This window comes from Sminthopsis crassicaudata, chromosome 2, assembly GCF_048593235.1.
Source record: "Sminthopsis crassicaudata isolate SCR6 chromosome 2, ASM4859323v1, whole genome shotgun sequence".
Lineage (NCBI taxonomy): Eukaryota > Metazoa > Chordata > Mammalia > Dasyuromorphia > Dasyuridae > Sminthopsis > Sminthopsis crassicaudata.
The window spans coordinates 436,408,823-436,427,430 of record NC_133618.1 but is presented as its reverse complement, the minus strand read 5'-3'; the positions used below and the strand labels follow the sequence as shown (position 1 = coordinate 436,427,430).

Genomic DNA, 18,608 nt, shown 5'->3' with positions numbered 1-18,608 from the left:
ACAAAAAATTGGCCACCAGGTGGCTAATTTTTGGCCTTACCAACTCATTGAAGAAAGGCTGTATAGTGGGTAGAAAGCTTATATCAGGGTCAAAGCCTATACTCAAATATTGAAAAAAAAATTTAAATTTAAACTCTCAGTAGCCCACACAACTCCCTAAGACTATAAATTGCAGAAAAGTTGTTTAAAACAGAATATAAATTGCAGAAAAGTTGTTTAAAACAGAATTACTTCCCTATAGAATATTTTCCCAGCTACCTCAAGCCAGTGAAATCACAGGTCTAATTAATTTTTTTCCCCTTGAAATAATCCTGTCTCCATTACTTTGCATTACTCCATTACTACCCTCTTCCTCTTCTCCAATCCTCCATATCAGCAATGTGTTTTTTCCTCACTTCCATACCTTAGCAGCATTTTCTTTCAAAGCTTCACTTAAGCACTATCTTCTATATGAGACCTTTACACCCCATATGCTCCAAAAAATAAAAAAAAAACCAACTTCAAAAAACAAACAACCACCCCAACTTGTATTTATGTATTTTGTATTAACTTATATATGGATGTATCTTTCTGTAAGAATATAAGCTACTTGAGGGCAAGAATCATTTCATTTTTGTCTCTGACATCTATCATTTAGCTCAGTTACTGGCAGGCATGGAGTAGGTATTACTAAAGGTTTATTAAAGGTGGTTAAGGGGACAGAGTACCAGGCTGGGTGTCAAGAAGATGAAAGTTCAGATCTTGCCTTGGACACTAGCTGTGTGACTCTGGTCAAGTTAATTGAATCTGCTTGCCTCAGTTTCCTCATCTGTAATACGAGCTAAAGAAGGGAATGGCAAACCCACTCCAATATCTCTGCCAAGAAAACCCTAAATGGGGTCATAAAGAGTCAGACACACCTAAACAATAGTAACAAAGGCTTATTGATTATTGATCTATTAAGAGATGAAGGGTATTTTTAACCAGTTTTAGTGAAAAAAAAAAAAAAAAAAAAAAAAGACTTTTATCATTCCTGCTTAAAAGTATTGAAGGTGAAGGAATTTCCAGAGAAACTGATATAAGGTGGGTTGGATCTTGAATCTCAAGAGATTTGAGTTCAGTCAAATCCCAGCTCTGACACTGTGTGATCATGGACTAGTCTTTTATCTTCCTAAATCTTAGTTCCCTCATCTATAATTTGGGGATAATAATACCTGTAGTACTTACCTTACTGGGATGGATAATCCATGTAAAATATTTTGCAAACCACGAAATCCTATATAGGTTTATATTGGATGGATTATACTTATATGAGCTACTATATTACACGAGGTATTATTACATATTAAGTTCTATATGAGGTATTATTATTCTATGTTCCAAATCTAAGCATTTGATTAAATTAATTTTAGGACTAAAATCAGCACCACAATATTCTTAAAAAAGGCTTTAATGAAAAACACTAGAAAATGTTTTGGCTGTGAGGAGCAACAAGAAAATTGATGTTCAGAAAAAGGAATGAAGACAAATATATTAACACTAATTTTAACAGAAAAAGTCATACCTGCAGAATCATAGCCTCGATACTCTAGTCTCTGAAGACCCTTTATTAATGTTTCAAAAATCTCTTTTCTTGTTCGGGGCACTCTGTAGTTCATATAGGCAAAGATTCCTATCAAAAGACAAAAAGAAAAACAGGGAAAAGACAAAAATAAATAAATACATATTTATAAGTTATTTGTAATGCATTAGACAGTAACATGAAATGATATTGAAGTCAAGATACAAGACTTCAAAATATCTGAATTACACATGTTTAGCCTATATTGGACTATTTGTTGTCTATAGTAGAGGATGGGAGGGAGAGATAAATTTGGAACACAAGGTTTTGCAAAGGTGAATGCTTAAAACTATTTTTGCATGTATTTAGCAAAATAGAAAGCTATTAAAAATGGAAAAAAAATGAAATCTGATTGTCGTAATCCTTTCAAAGGCATAGATATGAGATTGAAATGGATGAAAAGAATCATTTAGTTAGAAGCAATTTTTTTCACATTTGTAAAATGGCAGGATGGGAGTATGTATACTTAGAACAGCTGATTTCTAATCTATATTGGATTACTTGCTGTCTGGGAAGGGGGGAGATGGGGAGAAAGGGAGAAAAAATTGGATACAAGGTTTTTCAAGGTGAATGTTGAAAATTATCTTTGCATGTATTTTGAAAAATAAAAAGTTATTATTTTAAAAAGCTGATCTCTAAGATCCTTCTACTCTAAGATCTAGCATTCTATGAACTCTCAACTGTAATGTATCTGACTTAATAGAAAAAAGCATTTGGCATAATTCATTCCAAAATTATCTGAACCTGGAATGTATATTATTTTAAGAAAATTATTTAGGAAAATATAATTTTCTTTCCTAATTACTTTTTTGTCTCATTAATACTCAAACAAATTTTTCTTTCTTACACATACTGAGGAGCAACTCTAACTAAAAAAGCATAGGTAAAGGACCAGTCATGATCTATTTAGCACTTTTGGTGTGGAAACTCCCTCCAACAGCAAAGATCAAGGTCCCTGTGGCAAGCTATTTATGAGTTGGTAGAAAAAATCCAAAGGAGCTTCCTGAGATAGAAGTTAAGTGACTTGCTTAGGGTCACATAATTGGTAAATATTAGAGGTAGGATTTAAATCCAAGTCTTCTTGACTTGAAGGCTAGCACTCTATCAACTCTATACTACATTGCTTTTTGGGATTAAAAAAATGGCTATATTTGTAATTAAATATGTCTTGCAGATAATCTACATTTAGATAATGGAATGTTGATCATATTTGTATATAATACATATACATAGACACATTCATCAAAAATATAAATCTATGACTTGATTATACTTGAAAGAATTAAAACTCTTTAATTTGAAATAAAAATATTAATTGATGAATCTTCCAAATTCTCAGCTTAGATCCATTCTCCTGTATGTTGAAGAATATGTAAATTAAAGTACTAGACTATAAACCTCTTGAGAGCAAGGGATTGTTTTACTGACCACCTTTATATTCCTTAGTGCCTAGTGCAAAGCCTTGTACAAGATTCAATGAGTCTATTGACAACAAATGAATGAGGCCATAATCAAATTCCAGTAGCTCTAAATAATTAGCATCAGATCTTTTTATAGCTATAGTAGATGTTATATTGTTGACAATGGAACTTAATAGTGCTTTTCATAGTATCACAAATGGCTTATGTCCTTATCTGGTTTCTTGGCAATAACATCTAATATTGCATGCAATTCAATAAATAGAACTTAAATTAATTAATAGCCATCCTATATGACTAGAGGCAAACAACCATAAATGATCAATCAGCAGCCATATAACTATTTAAAAACAGGAATTTTTTACCCTACACCCGAAGGCAGACATGGAACTCTTTTTAGTTAAGTAAGTTCCTTCACTCATTTCTGTGCCAAATTTTACAATATATTTAAAGATATGTCAGGCACGTATGTTTAGTGTGGTGTCTTTGTGACTACAGAGTTGCAGAAAACAGCCTTTTGGAGGCCTGCCTTGACAATGTTACCAGTGTGCTATAATTGTTAAAGAATCCTTGTTTCTAAGGAAGTCAAGTCATGCTTTTGCACATAAAAAGCAGAGCTCAACTAAAGTCCATGAAAATAAGAGCTTCAGGCTGGGCATCAAAGAAGCTCACATTTTTTTCTTTTCCAGGAATGAATGTAACAATATTAAATGTGTACTTTCTTCTTTATTTATTCTTTTATCCATAGTACTTTACATATTCATGTATCTGACACTATTCATCAATCTGGTACTAGCTCTCATCACCTCATGCCTAGATTATAGAATAGCTTGTTCATAGGTTTTAAGTGTCTCCCCACTCTACTCCATCCTCTATTCTAAGATCCATTACAAAAATTACATTTGATCCTGAATATACTCCACTCAGCCACCAAAGTGACTTTTCTAAAGTGTAGCATGACCATATCACTCTTCTGTTCATAAATTCCAGTAGCTCCCTATTAAATACTCCAGGATCAAATACAAAATCCACTTTTTGGCATTCAAAGCACTTCATGACCTATTTCCCTCCTATGTTTCCAGTCTTCTTATACTTTATTACTCATTGTGTACTCTTTGATTCAGTGGCAATGGCTTCTTGGATATTCTATTAAAAAGGTACTCCATTTCTTGGCTCTGGGCATTTTCTCTATCTCCCATCCCTAGAAGATTCTCCCTCCTTTTCTCTGACAACTGACCTCCCTGAATTTCTTTAAGCCCCAAATAAAATCCCATTTTGTATAATAAGCCTTCCTCAACTCTTAATTGAAGTGTCTTCCTTCTGATGATTATATTCTATTTATCCCATACACAATTTCCTTTGTATGTTTGCATGTTGTCTCCCCCATTAAATTGTAAGCTTCTTGAGAGCAGGATTGTCTTTTGTATTTTTCTTTTGTTTTCCCAGTACTTGGCATAGTGCCTGGAACATAGTAGATGCTTAATAAATGTTTATTGAATGATTGACAAGAAACAGGACAGGTATTAGGGAAAGTTAGGGAGCATTATATACTAAGAAAATATACTCATGAAGAAATTCAGGAACTAAAGAAAGTAAGCATGGTAGTAAAGATTAGGTGAAATCTAATGGAGGCAGAATTAGGACAGACATTGTTATCAGCATATACTATAGACCATTTAGACAGAAAGAGGAATCAGAGTTTAAGAGTTTAGGAAATTGGTCAAGCCTGACACAAAAGAATGACATAATCTTCATTGTTGAATATTAATTACCCAGGTATTTTCTGAACCTTTCCCATTTTAATGATAATTTTATCCTTCAAAAAAGATAAATGAATAAGGGAAAATTCTATTCTCAATCATTTCAGTGATAAAGTGAGTGATAAGGTAAGAGGAAAGATTGCAAAGAATGGAGAGAAAGTGAAAGGAGAAGTAGAGGCAATGGATTTGAAAATGACTTTTTTTTTTTTTTAACAAGGGGTTGGGCTGAAGTAGAAAAGAGATCTAGGATTACATTTAAGGTAATGGTAAATGAAGTGAAGTGTTTTAAAGATAGGAATATTGCATATATAATCTATATCAAATTACTTACAATCTTAGAGAGGGGAAGGAAGAACAGTTGGAACTCAAAACTTTATAAAAATTAAATTTTAAAAATTGTCTTTACATGTAATTAGGAAAAAATATTATAAAAATGAATAGGAGTATTGGTGGATATCTGGAAATGAGCCAGCAGATAGAGAGAGACTTAAGATTAGAAGAGTGGGAGGTGATTGAATAAGCAATCTGCTAGAGATGGGAGATGAGATCATGGGTACAAGTAGAGAAATTGACCTTGGTGAAGAAGAGCATCTCTTTTTCAGAGATTGATAAAAGATAAGAGAATGAGAATTGATGCCAAAAGGTTTTACAATTATTTCAACACAACATGCACAAAGTAAAGAAAAAGAATAACAAAAAGAGGGGAAAGGAAAGAAATCCACATGGGAAAATTACGAGAATGACAATTTGTAACAACAAGAACAACAAAAAGCTCCATTACATACAATAACATACACACAATAAATCTTATAGGACAAAAAAAAAAAAAAAAAAAAGCAAGAAGACCAGAGAAGGAAAGATAACAGAAAACTTCCAAAACCAAAACTGAATATATTACAAAAATCTTCAGTGATTAATAATTTGAATAAAAACATAAAATTTGGAAATGTTTGGCAGAAAATCTTAATCAAATCCTCTGAGGAATAGAATGATTCAAATGGATAACAAAATTGCCTAGGCAATACAACAAATTAAATAACAGCACAATTGGAAAAAATTTGAGCTCAACAAAGATAATGAAGCTAAAGGACACAGATCAATGAAACAATCTAAAAATTAGATTCTTCCCAAAATGTATTAACAAAATGCATCAATATCATAAAAGAAATTTCCCTGGAAGTACTGAAAATAAGAGGAAAAAGTGCAGATTAATCAAATGCATAGGATGACAACAAGTAGGAAATTAAGAAATATAGGAAATAAATTCTAGAGTTCCAACTATATATATATATATATGTAAATGTGTAACTTTCTATTTTGGCAATTTGACACTTGTTAAAAGAAAGGATATATGTTTTAACTTTAACAGTTTGGGACTGAAATTATCCATTGTGTATAACCTGAATTTTGTTTTCATTTACAGATTCTTTTGATCCTACTTTCTTTAGGGAGGGAAGATTTCAAAGCATATCAGTAGAAGTAGAATTCAGGAATTTATTTTATGTGAATGGAAGAGCGTTCTGACATGGGTATATATGTACCTGTGCATAGACTGTAGTACTGTAATGATACTAGTAAATCAACAAAAATTTAATTACTATAACAATATTATAGGAGAAAAATCAAATTTAAAGATTGTAATCCTAAACATAAACAAATGAATTAATTAAAGCCTATAGTAAAATCTTTTCACTAAATTTTATCATCTGTAATAAAAGTTTGATACATATATTGAATTAATGAAAAAGGTATAAATTGGAGAGTTATCGTCCATATTGTTGATGATGTTTCCTTAACACATAGATCCACTTAACTTGGCACATATGACACAATTCAATAAAAATAAGTCATTATCTCTTATCATTTCTTAAAATCCCCACTCTTCCTCCCTCATCCTACATACTTTATTTACACAACACATGACTATTTGAAATACAAACCAAAAGAAAGCACCAGTGGCAATCTATTAATTATTAGTAAAACTTATAAAACTTCTTTTCTTTCTTTCTCTCTCTCTCTTTTTTTTTTTTGTTGATTAAAAAGTTTAAAGAGGAGTTCTAGTATTCCTACATTCCAATGAAAAGTTTTGTGCATCACCTAGGGTATACATACATACCCATATATTCATGTGTGTGTGTGTAAGATATCTTGTGAGAAGTGAAAAAAAAATGAACAAACCTATGAATCTCTGTGAGATTTATGAAGTTCATTATTTTTGCTCAGGACACTGGCAAGTCCCCTTTTCCTGCCTAATATCCACACTACAACCATGGTTGTAGGAGACATTTATTTCAGTCAGGAACAAATCTACCATCTTCTTACCTGTAGCACTGGAGTCAGGAAGCCAAGTATGTTCAATCAAAGTAAGATTTCATCCCTTCCTTATAAAATCTGTAACTTTCAGCTGCCTCAGCAAGCCATGCTGATGAGAAGGTAACAGTGACCCACGATGTACCTACTAGAAGTGATAACTTGATAAAACTAGGTATGCCAGCATCAAGGGCTAACTCTAAAAGAATATCATTGACTTTCTTTTTTTTGTTTCTTTTCTGGTCTGAAGACCATCAGCACACTTAATGTCTCTGTAACAAAACTGCTTCTACCCTTTCTTTTATTGCCTCTGCTTTCTCCTTGTCTTTGAGGTTTTTATTTTTTGTTGCTTTTCTTTATGTTTTTTAAAACTTAAACATGATTGATAATAAAAGGTCAATTGATTTATACATTACTGGTTGGTCTCATAGGACATACTGGAGTGGGACATGGGAGAGTCTGGGCAAAGGAATGGAGGTACAAGCATCAAAGAAGGTGCTCTGTTCTTTGAGCAAAATAGAATTGCAATAATTCAAGAAAAATGAGATGCATGAATTTAGAGATGTTTATACTCCAAATGTTTATGGGGATTATTTGTGCCCAACCTGTGGCAGAGACTTCTGAGTTCATATTGGTCTGATTAGCCATAGTGAGACACATTGTACCCTGACTCCAACAGGATGATGTCATTTTGATCCTCTTCAAAGATGAAAGACAACAACTAGAATCAGACTGGTTATTCTGATTCTTTTGTGAAATTCCCACGAGTCACCTAAAAGCTAAAGCAAGGTTATAATGCAACTTGTTTTCTATACTTGGTGTTGAGGGGTCAATTTTATATTATTCCTACTGCAAAATTTCCTAATGTTGCTCCAAAAAAGGGGCTTATATTAATATGTGGTGCCAGGAAATCATGCAATCATATAAATTCTTGTGTATAATCGGTCATCCAATTTCTTATTTTATCCTGAGGTAAAGGTTAGTAAGTTGATTTTAATGCAGAACATTCTTTCTTATCCAAAACATACAAAGACAGTCACAAGGATGATTCCAGATGTTTAAAGTTTTCTAAAATAAATTCATAGTTTAATTATTTAGCAAATAGTGAATGCACATAGTTTGCATAAGACTTCCTCTTGATCGTTGTTATCTAATTTATTAAGAGCTAAAAAAACAAATCACAGCTAATGTGTATATGAATGTGTATAAATATGCATATATATAGATGTTATATAGTATATCTCTCTCACATATGTTTATATATATGCATACATACACAGTATAGGAACATGTTGAAAAATTATCCCTGCATCTTTTGAAAATTAAAAAGTTTTAATTAAAAAAAGTAAATAAAACTGGAATTTACTGAAGATCAAGTTACTCATCATGTCTTTGGTAAACATGGAAAAGACAAGGCAGATTAAACAACAATAAGATATATAATGATGATTGATTCTGATGGGCATGCCTCTTTTGATAGAGAGGTTATTCAGATCAGTTCCACTGGTCTTGTGATAGGAGAACTATCTGTAACCAGAGAGAGGACTGTGGGGACTGAGTGTGGATTACAACATAGCATTTTCATTTTTTTTTGTTGTTGTTTGCTTGCATTTTGTTTTCTTTCTTTTCATTTTTTTCCTGATTTTTCTTGTGCAGCATGGTAATCGTGGAAATGTGTATAGAAGAATTGCACATGTTTAACATATATTGGATTCTTTGCCATCCAGGGGAGGGGGGAAGGAGAAGGAAGGGAGGAAAAAAATTTGAATACGAGGTTTTGCAAGGCTGAATGTTGAAAATTATGCATATGTTTTGAAAATAAACTATGCATACATTTTAAAAAAGAAAAAAAGAATCAGATATATGTTCAGTCATGAATAATAATTCTGCTAATCTAGTCAAACAGCACAAAGTCAATTTTTAAAGACAAATTGATTGATAGCATGACAGAAAGCCCCAGGAGTGAAGGTACTAAACCACCTTATGTTCATGCTGGGAAGCTCCAAGTAAGGAATGTCAGGCAAAAAGGCACAGGAGTTGGTTAAGTAGGAACTTAGCTGAAATGTGATGTCATCAAGTGACTTCCTATTTCAACTAGTTTTTCTTTTTCAAAAAAATTTTCTTTTTATATTTATGTTTACATTTTTAAAACATTCATTTTTTTTAAATTGAGTTTCAAATTCTCCCCGTTTCTACAGTCCCCCCCACATCTGGTGAGAAGGAAAGTAATATGATATCAATTTTTCATGTGAAATATTTCCATATTAGCCATGTTGCAAAAATAAAAAAGCAAGAAAAATAAAGTGAAAAAATTATGCTTCAATATATACTCAGACTTCCTTAGTTCTCTCTCTGGAGTGGATTGCATTTTTCATTATGACTTCTTTGGAATTGTCTTACACCAATGTATTAATTAGAGTAGCTAAGTCTTTCATAGTTTGTCATTGTTAAATATTGCTTACTATGTATAATGTTTTCCTGATTCTCCTCACTTCACTTTGAATCATTACCTAGTTATTATTCCTGTTAACTAAGGTCATTTATTTCTATGCTGTTAAAGAAGTGCCATGCCCTTCAAACTTCTGTTTAAAGCCCTGATTATCTCACACTAGGGAGTTAAACTGACAAAAAAGACCTCACATTTGTTGTCACTGACATGAACATTAGAGTTTGATTTCATAAATCAAAACTGCAGATATAAAAGCTGCTTAGTGAACATATTTATTTCAGAGCTGCTGCTGTTGCTATTGTTATTCAGTCCTAGCCAATGCTGCATGACCTCATTTGGAGTACTCCAGAGATACTGGAATGTTTTGCTATTTCCTCCAGCAGCTCATTTTACAGATGAGGAACTGAGTCAAAGTTAAGTGAATTGCCCAGGGTTATACAAGTTAGCAAGTATCTGAAACCACATTTGAACTTGGATCTTTCTGTCTCAAGGTCTGGTGCATTATGCATTGTGTGACCTACATGAGAACTAACACTATGGATATAGTTGCTACCATCTGGTTTGGCTACCCTCTTCTCTAGATTGTGGATAAAAGAGCATAATATTTAAATTTTTCTTCAAGTTTCAGTTTTTCAATATTTTCACTAACCCTCTCATTTCTTCTAGAGGTTTGTAGTGGCAGATTGAAGGGTTGTCTATCATCCTGAACTATTTAATATTATCAAAAGAATGAGTTTTTTGGCACTGGCAAGGTACTGGAAATTGAGTGGATGCCCTTCAGTTGGGGAATGGCTGAAGAAGTTTTAATAGAATAATGTAATGGAATATTATTGTTCTATAAGAAATAATGAGCAGGCTGATTTCAGAAAAGCCTGGAAAGACTTACATGAACTGATGCTGAGGGAAGTGAGTGGAATCAAGAGAATATAGTACACGGTAACAAGATAAAGTGATGAACTACTGTTACAGAAGTGGCTCTTTTCAATTTAAGGCAATTCACATAGATTTGTGATGGAAAATTCCATTTGCATCCAGACAGAGAACTACGGAAACTGAATGTGGATCACAGCAAAGTATTTTCACCTTTTTTGTTGTTGTTGTTGGTTTGCTTTTTTTTCTTTCTTTTGTTTTTTTTTTTCTCCTTTGGATCTGAGTTTCTTTGTGCAGCAAGGTGAATATGTAAATATGTTTAGAAGAATTGCACATATTTAACTTATATGGATTGCTTGCTCTTTTTGTGGGGGGGGGACAGGAAGAGGGAGAAAAATTTGGAACACAAAGTTTTACAAGGTGAGTATGGTAAACTACCTTTACATGTATTTGAAAAAATAAATATTAAGATTCAAAAAAATTGATATTCACCAAAAAAAAAAAAAAAAAAAAAAAAAAAAAAAAGAATGGAGGCATACTTATCAAATCTACAGGTGGCATAGAACTGAGATGAAAACCCATATGCTAAGCAATAGAATCAATATTTTAAGATTCAAACAAGTCACAATGAAGAGCTGAACCTAGTAAGATAAAATTTGACAGAAATAAATGTAACCTCCTGACCCCCACTTCAGGTTCCAGAAACTAACTGTACAAGTATAGACAAGAGAGACCTGGTTTAAGAGATTTGGCTGACCATAAATTTGGTATTCCATGAGTCATTCTGATATGACTGCCCAAAAAAGATAACATAATCTTAGCCTATATTAACAGAAATATAGTATTTAGCTATAATAGTCCTGCTGTATTCTATCCTGGCCAAATTACACCTGTAAGATTTTCTTATTTCTAGGTGTTTTATTTTAAAGGAGACACTAGAAAAATGGAAGTTTATCTAAAATCATTTTAATATGGAATTGAAGAAACTAGTAATGCCTAACCTAGAAAAGAGAACCACAAATACTTATGAATTAAATAACTTAAGGTAATAATAACTTAAATTCATTACTATCTTAAATTAAAAGAATAGCATGTGGAAGGATTAGACATATTACATACCTTTAGAGGGCAAAACTAAGACAAATGGATAGAAGCTACAGGAAAACAGATTTAGCACAATATAAGGAAGAATGTTTTAGCAACTGGAGCTGTCCAAAATTGATATGAGCTGCCTTTTAACGTAATGAGTTCTCTAAAACCAGAAGTGTTGGAACAGGGCTGGAACCTACCTGACAAGACTGAATAACCACTTTTAGTACACCAATTTAGATTGATTTAGATCAATCAGTGTGGGTCTGTTGCAGACATAATTCTTACATTGAGTGGAAATTTATTCTGGAATACTATATAGAACTGGTGATACTGTTTCTTTGCTCAAAAATTTCAGTAATTTCCCACTGTCTATTGGGTAAAGTTCTAATGCTTTTGTTCCATAATCAAGGCCCTCTACACAAGCTGGGACTAACCTAGCCATTCAGTCTTAGCTTGTGTTACTCTCCTAAACATACTCTAAAGTAGACTATTCTCTTTCCCCTACAAATCCTTCACTTCTCTGCCTTGGAGTCTTGTTCATGCTATTCCTAAGTATGACATGTCATCTCTCCCTTTCTTTAACTTTTAAACAATACTTTAAACATGATTCAAGTGCTAGCTTATTACCTGAAGTCTTCTTTGATTTTTCTTCACTCCACTGTTGTTAACATTTCCTTTTTGAATTCATATAGTACTTTGCTGTGTATCTCTCAAAAACTGTTACACAATGTTTTATGTTAGTGGGATATGTATTTCTCTTCCCTGTTAGATTTCAAACTCTATGAGGGCAAAAACAAAGTCTTATTAACTTAGTATTTCTCCTGGCACCTAGCATAGGTGCCAATAAATGTTTAAATTCTTAAATAAATGCTTAAAAATTGCATGGTGAATTCAGGGGTGTGTTGGAGCCAGCTCTAACTGGCTTGCAAAGAGCCAGTTGTTAAATTTTCAGTATGAGCATTTAAACTTCAGAAATCAGCAGTTGCTACAAATCAAACATTTTATTAATTTAGGCTTTAAAAATTGTTAATGAAACACATTAAACTTAAAAGGGTGCATGTACTCCGTCCTACCCTCCATCCTGGTTGCCATACATTTATCAGCATATCCTTGTTGAATTGAATTATAAAAATCATAAAATGTTAGACCTAGAAGGGACTTTATAGACTGTTTAGTCTGATTCTTATATTTTACAGATAAGGAAACTGAATCCCAGAGGGCTAAAATAGCAAAACAGAGACTAAGAATCCATATTTTTTCATTCCTAATCTCTGGTTCTTTCTACTAGGTCACAATCCTTTAAATAATCTCTGAAACTCTATAATTCTTATTAAATAAAGATCTACTTTATACCCAACAAAAGCTTTCTTCTTGACCTGTTTAACTTTTTGTGACACTACATTCTCTTGGAACTCTCCGTAATGGTATGACCATTCTTCCTTAAACTTTTGCTGGATCCCCATCTATGTGTAGATTGGTGTGCCCCAATCTTTACCTCTTCTCTTTTCTCTCTACATCTTCTCCCTTGGTTACTTCATCTAATCCCAAGGATTCAGTGATGATATCTATGCAGATGATATATATCCAGCTCTCAACTCTCTAAATGCCTATTGGATATCTTCACTTGGATGTCCCATAAACCTCTCAAATAGATTACAAAAATCCTAATGATTCTATGCCTTTCTTTTTTAAATATTACCTTCATTCCACCAATATTCCGGAAGAAAATATAAACTCCTTTGCTTAGCATTTTAGGATCTCATTCCCCTTTTTCAAATGCCACATCCCCTATGAAGTCCTTTCTGATCTCCCACTCAAACCTCACAAAGCTTTTAAGGTTTTGTTTCTAATATATTGCAAAGCATAGATGTCTAATTCTGTATGGCCTTAGGGTCAAAAAGACTTGTTTAAATCCTGCCCCAGTGTTTCCTAACTGGTTGACCTAAGTCAAGTAATGAATTTTAAAGCATGATATAAATGCTCACTAAGATTATCTCCCACTGTCTTGCAGGGCACTTACACACAGTGGGCATTTAACAAAATGTTGAATGAATCAAAGAATCAAAACTACCATGGACAAGGTACTATGGAGGACACAAATAAGTGTTTCTGAACCAATATGATGAAATCTTTATTTTCCCTCTTACCACCAAACCTGATAATGTTCTTTCCTTCCCCGAATCATTTCTACTGTTATCATATATTATGTTATTTATATAAATGTCATATACCACCTTCTTAACCTTCCTTAGACTATAAACCAATGATAATGAACAAAGTATATTATCTAATATTTGAATCTCCTTAGTCCTTGGCATATGGTAAGTCAAGCAACAAACGTTTATTAAATGACTACTGTGTGCAAAACATCATAGTGCACACAAAAAACCATTTGCTGAAATAGATCTGTTCCCACCATCAAGAAACTCTCCTTAAGGAGAAAGGAAATAAACACACTGATAACTAGTATTGTAAGGTAATCTATGAATGGAATAGATGGTAACTTATATAAATGACTAAGGTGAGGTAAAAGAAATAAGTATTTCAAAAAGGTTATGACATTTGATCCTGTCTTTAGAAACTGAGTAAGATTTAAACACATAGAGGAGAATAGGAATGGTGTTCTATGAGGATTGTATTGGAAAGAGATTCATAGAGCTGGGTTGGAGAAGGTAGTAATAGAATCATTCTATTGATGTGAAGGGCCTATTCTATCAGTGGGGAGGACCTTAAATATTATGCTATGAAGTATGAATTTTAACTGTCAAGATAAGAAACCATTGAAACTTCTAAGAAGGAAAAGGGGTATGATGAAGGAAATATTCAAGGAAACTCTGTCTTACTAGGAGCCAGGAAGATAAACATTATGGCAAAAAGAAAAAAAGCACTGGTTTTTGATCTGTGTTTGAATCTTATCTTTACTGCTTCAATCTCTTCAAAATTCAGGTTTTTTATATGTAAAACGAAAGAGTTGGACAATATAAATGCTAAAGTCTTAATTAATAAACAAGTGTTCATTGACTACTAAATAAATCTATAAACTGTCAAGAAAGGCATTCCTACAAGCATCACAGGGATAAAGGAGGGAACCCCTAATTATTTCCTTACTTCCTCTTCACAAGAGTAAATATTCACCAAGTTACCTCTTTACTCTTCAGGGAACATAACAAAAGAAAAGGCTTTTCTCTACGGGAGGTCTGTTTATTTTGTGAAAGACAAATGACAGAGAGGTACTTCCTGAAGCTTTTGTTGAGGGGCCCAGGACTTTAAATTGTCTAGTTGACCTATTGAGACATGCGGATTCTCAAAAGCCCTAAAGTAAAACAAAAAGAGCACACTGGTCACAAGAGCCAGATTTTAAAGCCCTTGAACTAGCTGTATTACCTTAAGGTTCCCCAAAGTACAGGTCTCGTTTTTTTTTCCCTATGTATATCCCAACACTAAGAGGAATTGGATAAACATATTTTTAGGGCCCTTCTAGTCCTACCAATTCTCTTAAATCTAAAAAAGCAAATGCCATCAGTAATTTTATTCCTCCAAATCCATTTTTAACATGAATAGTTGGGAATGTGCAGCCATTATATATAATCTCTTTTTCTCCTTCACTAGATCCAATTCTTGTAAATAGAGAGATGGCCACACAAATTACAGTAAAAGGTCTCAGTGAGAGACCTTTATTTTAAAAGTTTGACCTGGTATTCAGCCACATTTCATTGGTTTTGAGTAACTTTATGCCACTTTAGAAAAAAAAAAAAAAAAAAAAAGACACAGTGACCTTTTGTCCCAGCTGGACTTATCCTGTTCCTATTCTCCAGAGGGTCTTATGGGCTGCAGATATACCAGGAGGAAGTCTAAAGGGATTACAGATGTGTGCATGTTCACAGCTCAGCCACTAGAAACTTTCCCTCTTTCAGTCTCCATGATACTACACTATTAATTCTGAGGAAGGCAAATTTCTGTGCCTTCACCTGAAGTGAGTTACTGTCCTCCTTGACTCACACAACATCTCTATTAAAAGGAAACAGCTTCCCCCACCCTCATCATATTTCCTGTTTAGCAATATTTTAATAACATGCTCTGTTTAGCAATATGTTAATGATATGAAAACCTACTATTTCAAGCTTGGATTATAACAAGAACTGAGCTTCTAAATATTTATTCAAAATCAGCCTCCCAAAGGAATAAGGGACTCCCATTAACCTTTTGAAGGCAAGGGAAAGTAGAGAGAGAAAAAGTAGGAGAAAGGAAAAGAAAAAGGAGGAAAATGACAGCATAAGGGAGCTGTTCAGTTAACACCTCTGGAACTGGGGGTGGGGGAAAGGTGAGGCAAGAGTGTATTTATAATTCTTAGGTTTCCCAGACTAGGGGGATGGGCAAGTCCATTCACTACTCCTACTATATAGGATAAGGAGTGAGTTATGCCTTTCTAGATTCAGGAATACGAGAGCCGAGGAGAAAGGAAAATCACGGCTGGATCCCAACAACTTTGGGAAAGGGGGTGTGGAGAGTAGGGAGGGTTCTCCCATTTTGGGAGGCTTGGGGAGGACGTATTGGAAAACCTTCTTAATAGACAGGCCTGGGTTGGTAGGGGAAAGAGAAGATTCTAGGAGTATCTCCTTTATTAATAACAGGACTTGAGGTGAAAGAAGTATTATAGGAGGGGGTACACCTCTGCTGAGCAGGGCAAGACTTTTGAGGGGGGGCACTGTAACTAGACAAGACCTAAATGTTCGGCGGGAGTGGTCATATAGGGTCCAAACATGGAGCGTGCCAAACCCCTTTGCAGGGAGTAGAACATTCTCCTCTTGGGGTAGGGGTAACAACAGTCTCCTTTGTTGGTGGGTTTGACATAGTCCTTTATTGGGGACGGGAGTGGGGAAATGCTGCTGGATGGGTGGACATACTCCTCTAGAAGGAGGGAATAGATTGCTAGGAAGGGCAGATTTCCTTCTCTACAGGAGGATCAGATCCCTGTTTTGGGGATACCCCTCTCCATTGGGGGTGGTCTCCTCTGTTGGGTGGGGTGGATTTTTTCTCTGCGGAGGACGTGGGCAGACTTTTCTGTTTGGAGGAAGACAGATCCCTCTGTCTAGGGATAGGAAACACCTCTATTGTGGGGCTCGGGGTTTCCTTTCTTTCCAAGACCAGGACAGGTCAGAGCTCCGCCTTTAGGCAGATCCTGATGCGCCAGAGTCGGTGGGCAGATCTCAAAGCTCCCGAATCGGCGGCGCGATCCTGCCTGGGGCGGGATCTAGGACAGGGACCGGTTGGATCGGGGCCCAGTTGGGCTAGTGGACGTCAGGGGCGGAGGCAACGGCAATAGCCGCGGCTCTATCCGCTTTCGTCTCACTCACCGCACATCTTGTCAGCTCCGGCTCTACCTCGCCTAGTGTCGCGTCTCTTGCGGGCTGCTGTGCGGCTGGCGCGTCCACTGTCGGACTATCGGCTCGGTTTCTGCTCGGCTCGGCTCAGCTCAGCTTAATTCAGCTCAGTTTAGCTCAGCTCAGTTTAGCTCAGCTCAGTTTAACTCAGCTCAGCTCTGCTCCGACGCTTCTCGTCCTCCCTCCTAGCCTTAGTTCGACTCCCTCACAGCGTCCCGCGCCCGCCCAGAAGCACGCCTCTTATGTGCTGCGGGCCAGCCAGTGGAGTTGGGGAGGGGGGTGGTAAGGGAGGTGGATTGGGGAGTGAAGGCTCGGAGCAGAGGCTGCACTTCCTTTCCCGGCTCCTCATTGGTTGTAGGTTGTCTTGGGAACGGTGGAAGGGTGGGAGGAAAGATTCCCCAGGGGAAGGGGGTGGGGTAGGGGGCGAAGATGAATAGAAGAATAAGAAGGGTACGAGAGAGTCAGCAACTGAAAATGAGAGTGAGAGGAAAAGAGAAGGACTAGAAGGAGACAGACAGGAGAGGAAAGAAGGGAAGGAGACAAAAGGAGGGGAGAAGGAAGAAAACGAAAGAGGGAGAAAAGGGAAGAAAAGGAGAAGGGAGAGGAGCGGGAACTCTGAGCCTAGTGGGTGGCGTCTGCACTGGCGGCGTTGCGTCGTTGAGTGGACAGCAGATGGCCTGACGGCTGTGTGGGGGTGGGGGGCGGCGGCCGCTGTCAGGAAGTGGGACCTGAGAAGGCATTTATGAAAAGTCTGGGAATTAGGCGCAAGCCCTATCTGGGGACGGAGGCTAGAGCAGCCCTCAGGGCATCTTCAGAAAGCTAGCCCATCCGAGGGGAATGCTGAGCTAGCTTGGGAGGCATTCCCTCTTACCTGCTGGACAAACAGGGGCAATGGGCCGGACGGGGAGAGGGAAGGGGCACCTTGACTAGCTTGACTACCTTCCCTAGGTGCACATCATCGCTCTGGTGGAGAATGTCCTATTTCTCCAAGCATCTTATGATTTTGTCATAAATATACTATTTAGCATTTTCCTCGTGGATTCGAAAGAAGCAGCACTATGTACATATCCAATATTGGGGTGAGGAGAATAAATTCCTCATTCTGGAAATTTATTCCTTAGCTTCTGGTTGCAGCAACCCACTGGGCGTTATCTATCGCACCCCTCGGCAGCCCCCGCACATGACTCAGTGCGAAGGTCGGCAATGAAGCTAGGAACTTCCTTCAGCCCTTCCCTCCATGGCTGGTACTCCAGACAAGGCAGGGCTAAAGAAAGGAAGATTTGTGTATTAGGGCTATCTTCCTCTAACCCCACCCCTCTTTCCCCCCCTCTTTTTAGTAGTCTTCTTCATATTCGTAACACCAAACCTACTTGGAGCCTTAGAAATCATCTAATCTGACCTACTCGATTTACAGATATGTAATCACTTTCACAAGAGGAAGGGACAAAGACTAAATAAGTGAAAGAACCTAAGATTCTGGACTCTCACTGCAGTTTTCCATTGTATATATACCACATTCATTCTACGTTAATTCTTGGGTTCTATCAACAGACCTGAATGGAACTTCTCTGTGGAAGCTGAATCTAAGAATGCTTTGTGGTGCCTGGGGGGGGGGGGTGTTACTCTTATGATCTCCCCCAGGGTGCTGTCCTGGGAATGGTTCTGAAATTCTGTAGTTATCTAAACTTTGTGAGGCATTAGTGCTTAAGAAAATATTCCATATAGTAG

General features: G+C 36.0%; 1 protein-coding gene across 1 annotated transcript in view; it reads right to left on the bottom strand.

The window, feature by feature from the left end:
- The window catches only part of GFPT2 (glutamine-fructose-6-phosphate transaminase 2), a 51,893-nt gene extending 34,381 nt beyond the window's left edge, over positions 1 to 17,512 (bottom strand). The window contains exons 1-2 of the mRNA XM_074292333.1: positions 16,854 to 17,512; positions 1,544 to 1,651 (exon numbers count right to left, since the gene is read on the bottom strand). Of these exons, the coding sequence (XP_074148434.1) occupies positions 1,544 to 1,651; positions 16,854 to 16,860 (115 nt within the window). The 5' untranslated portion in view covers positions 16,861 to 17,512. The remainder of the gene's footprint in view (positions 1 to 1,543; positions 1,652 to 16,853) is intronic.
- Between the last annotated feature and the right edge of the window lie 1,096 nt (positions 17,513 to 18,608).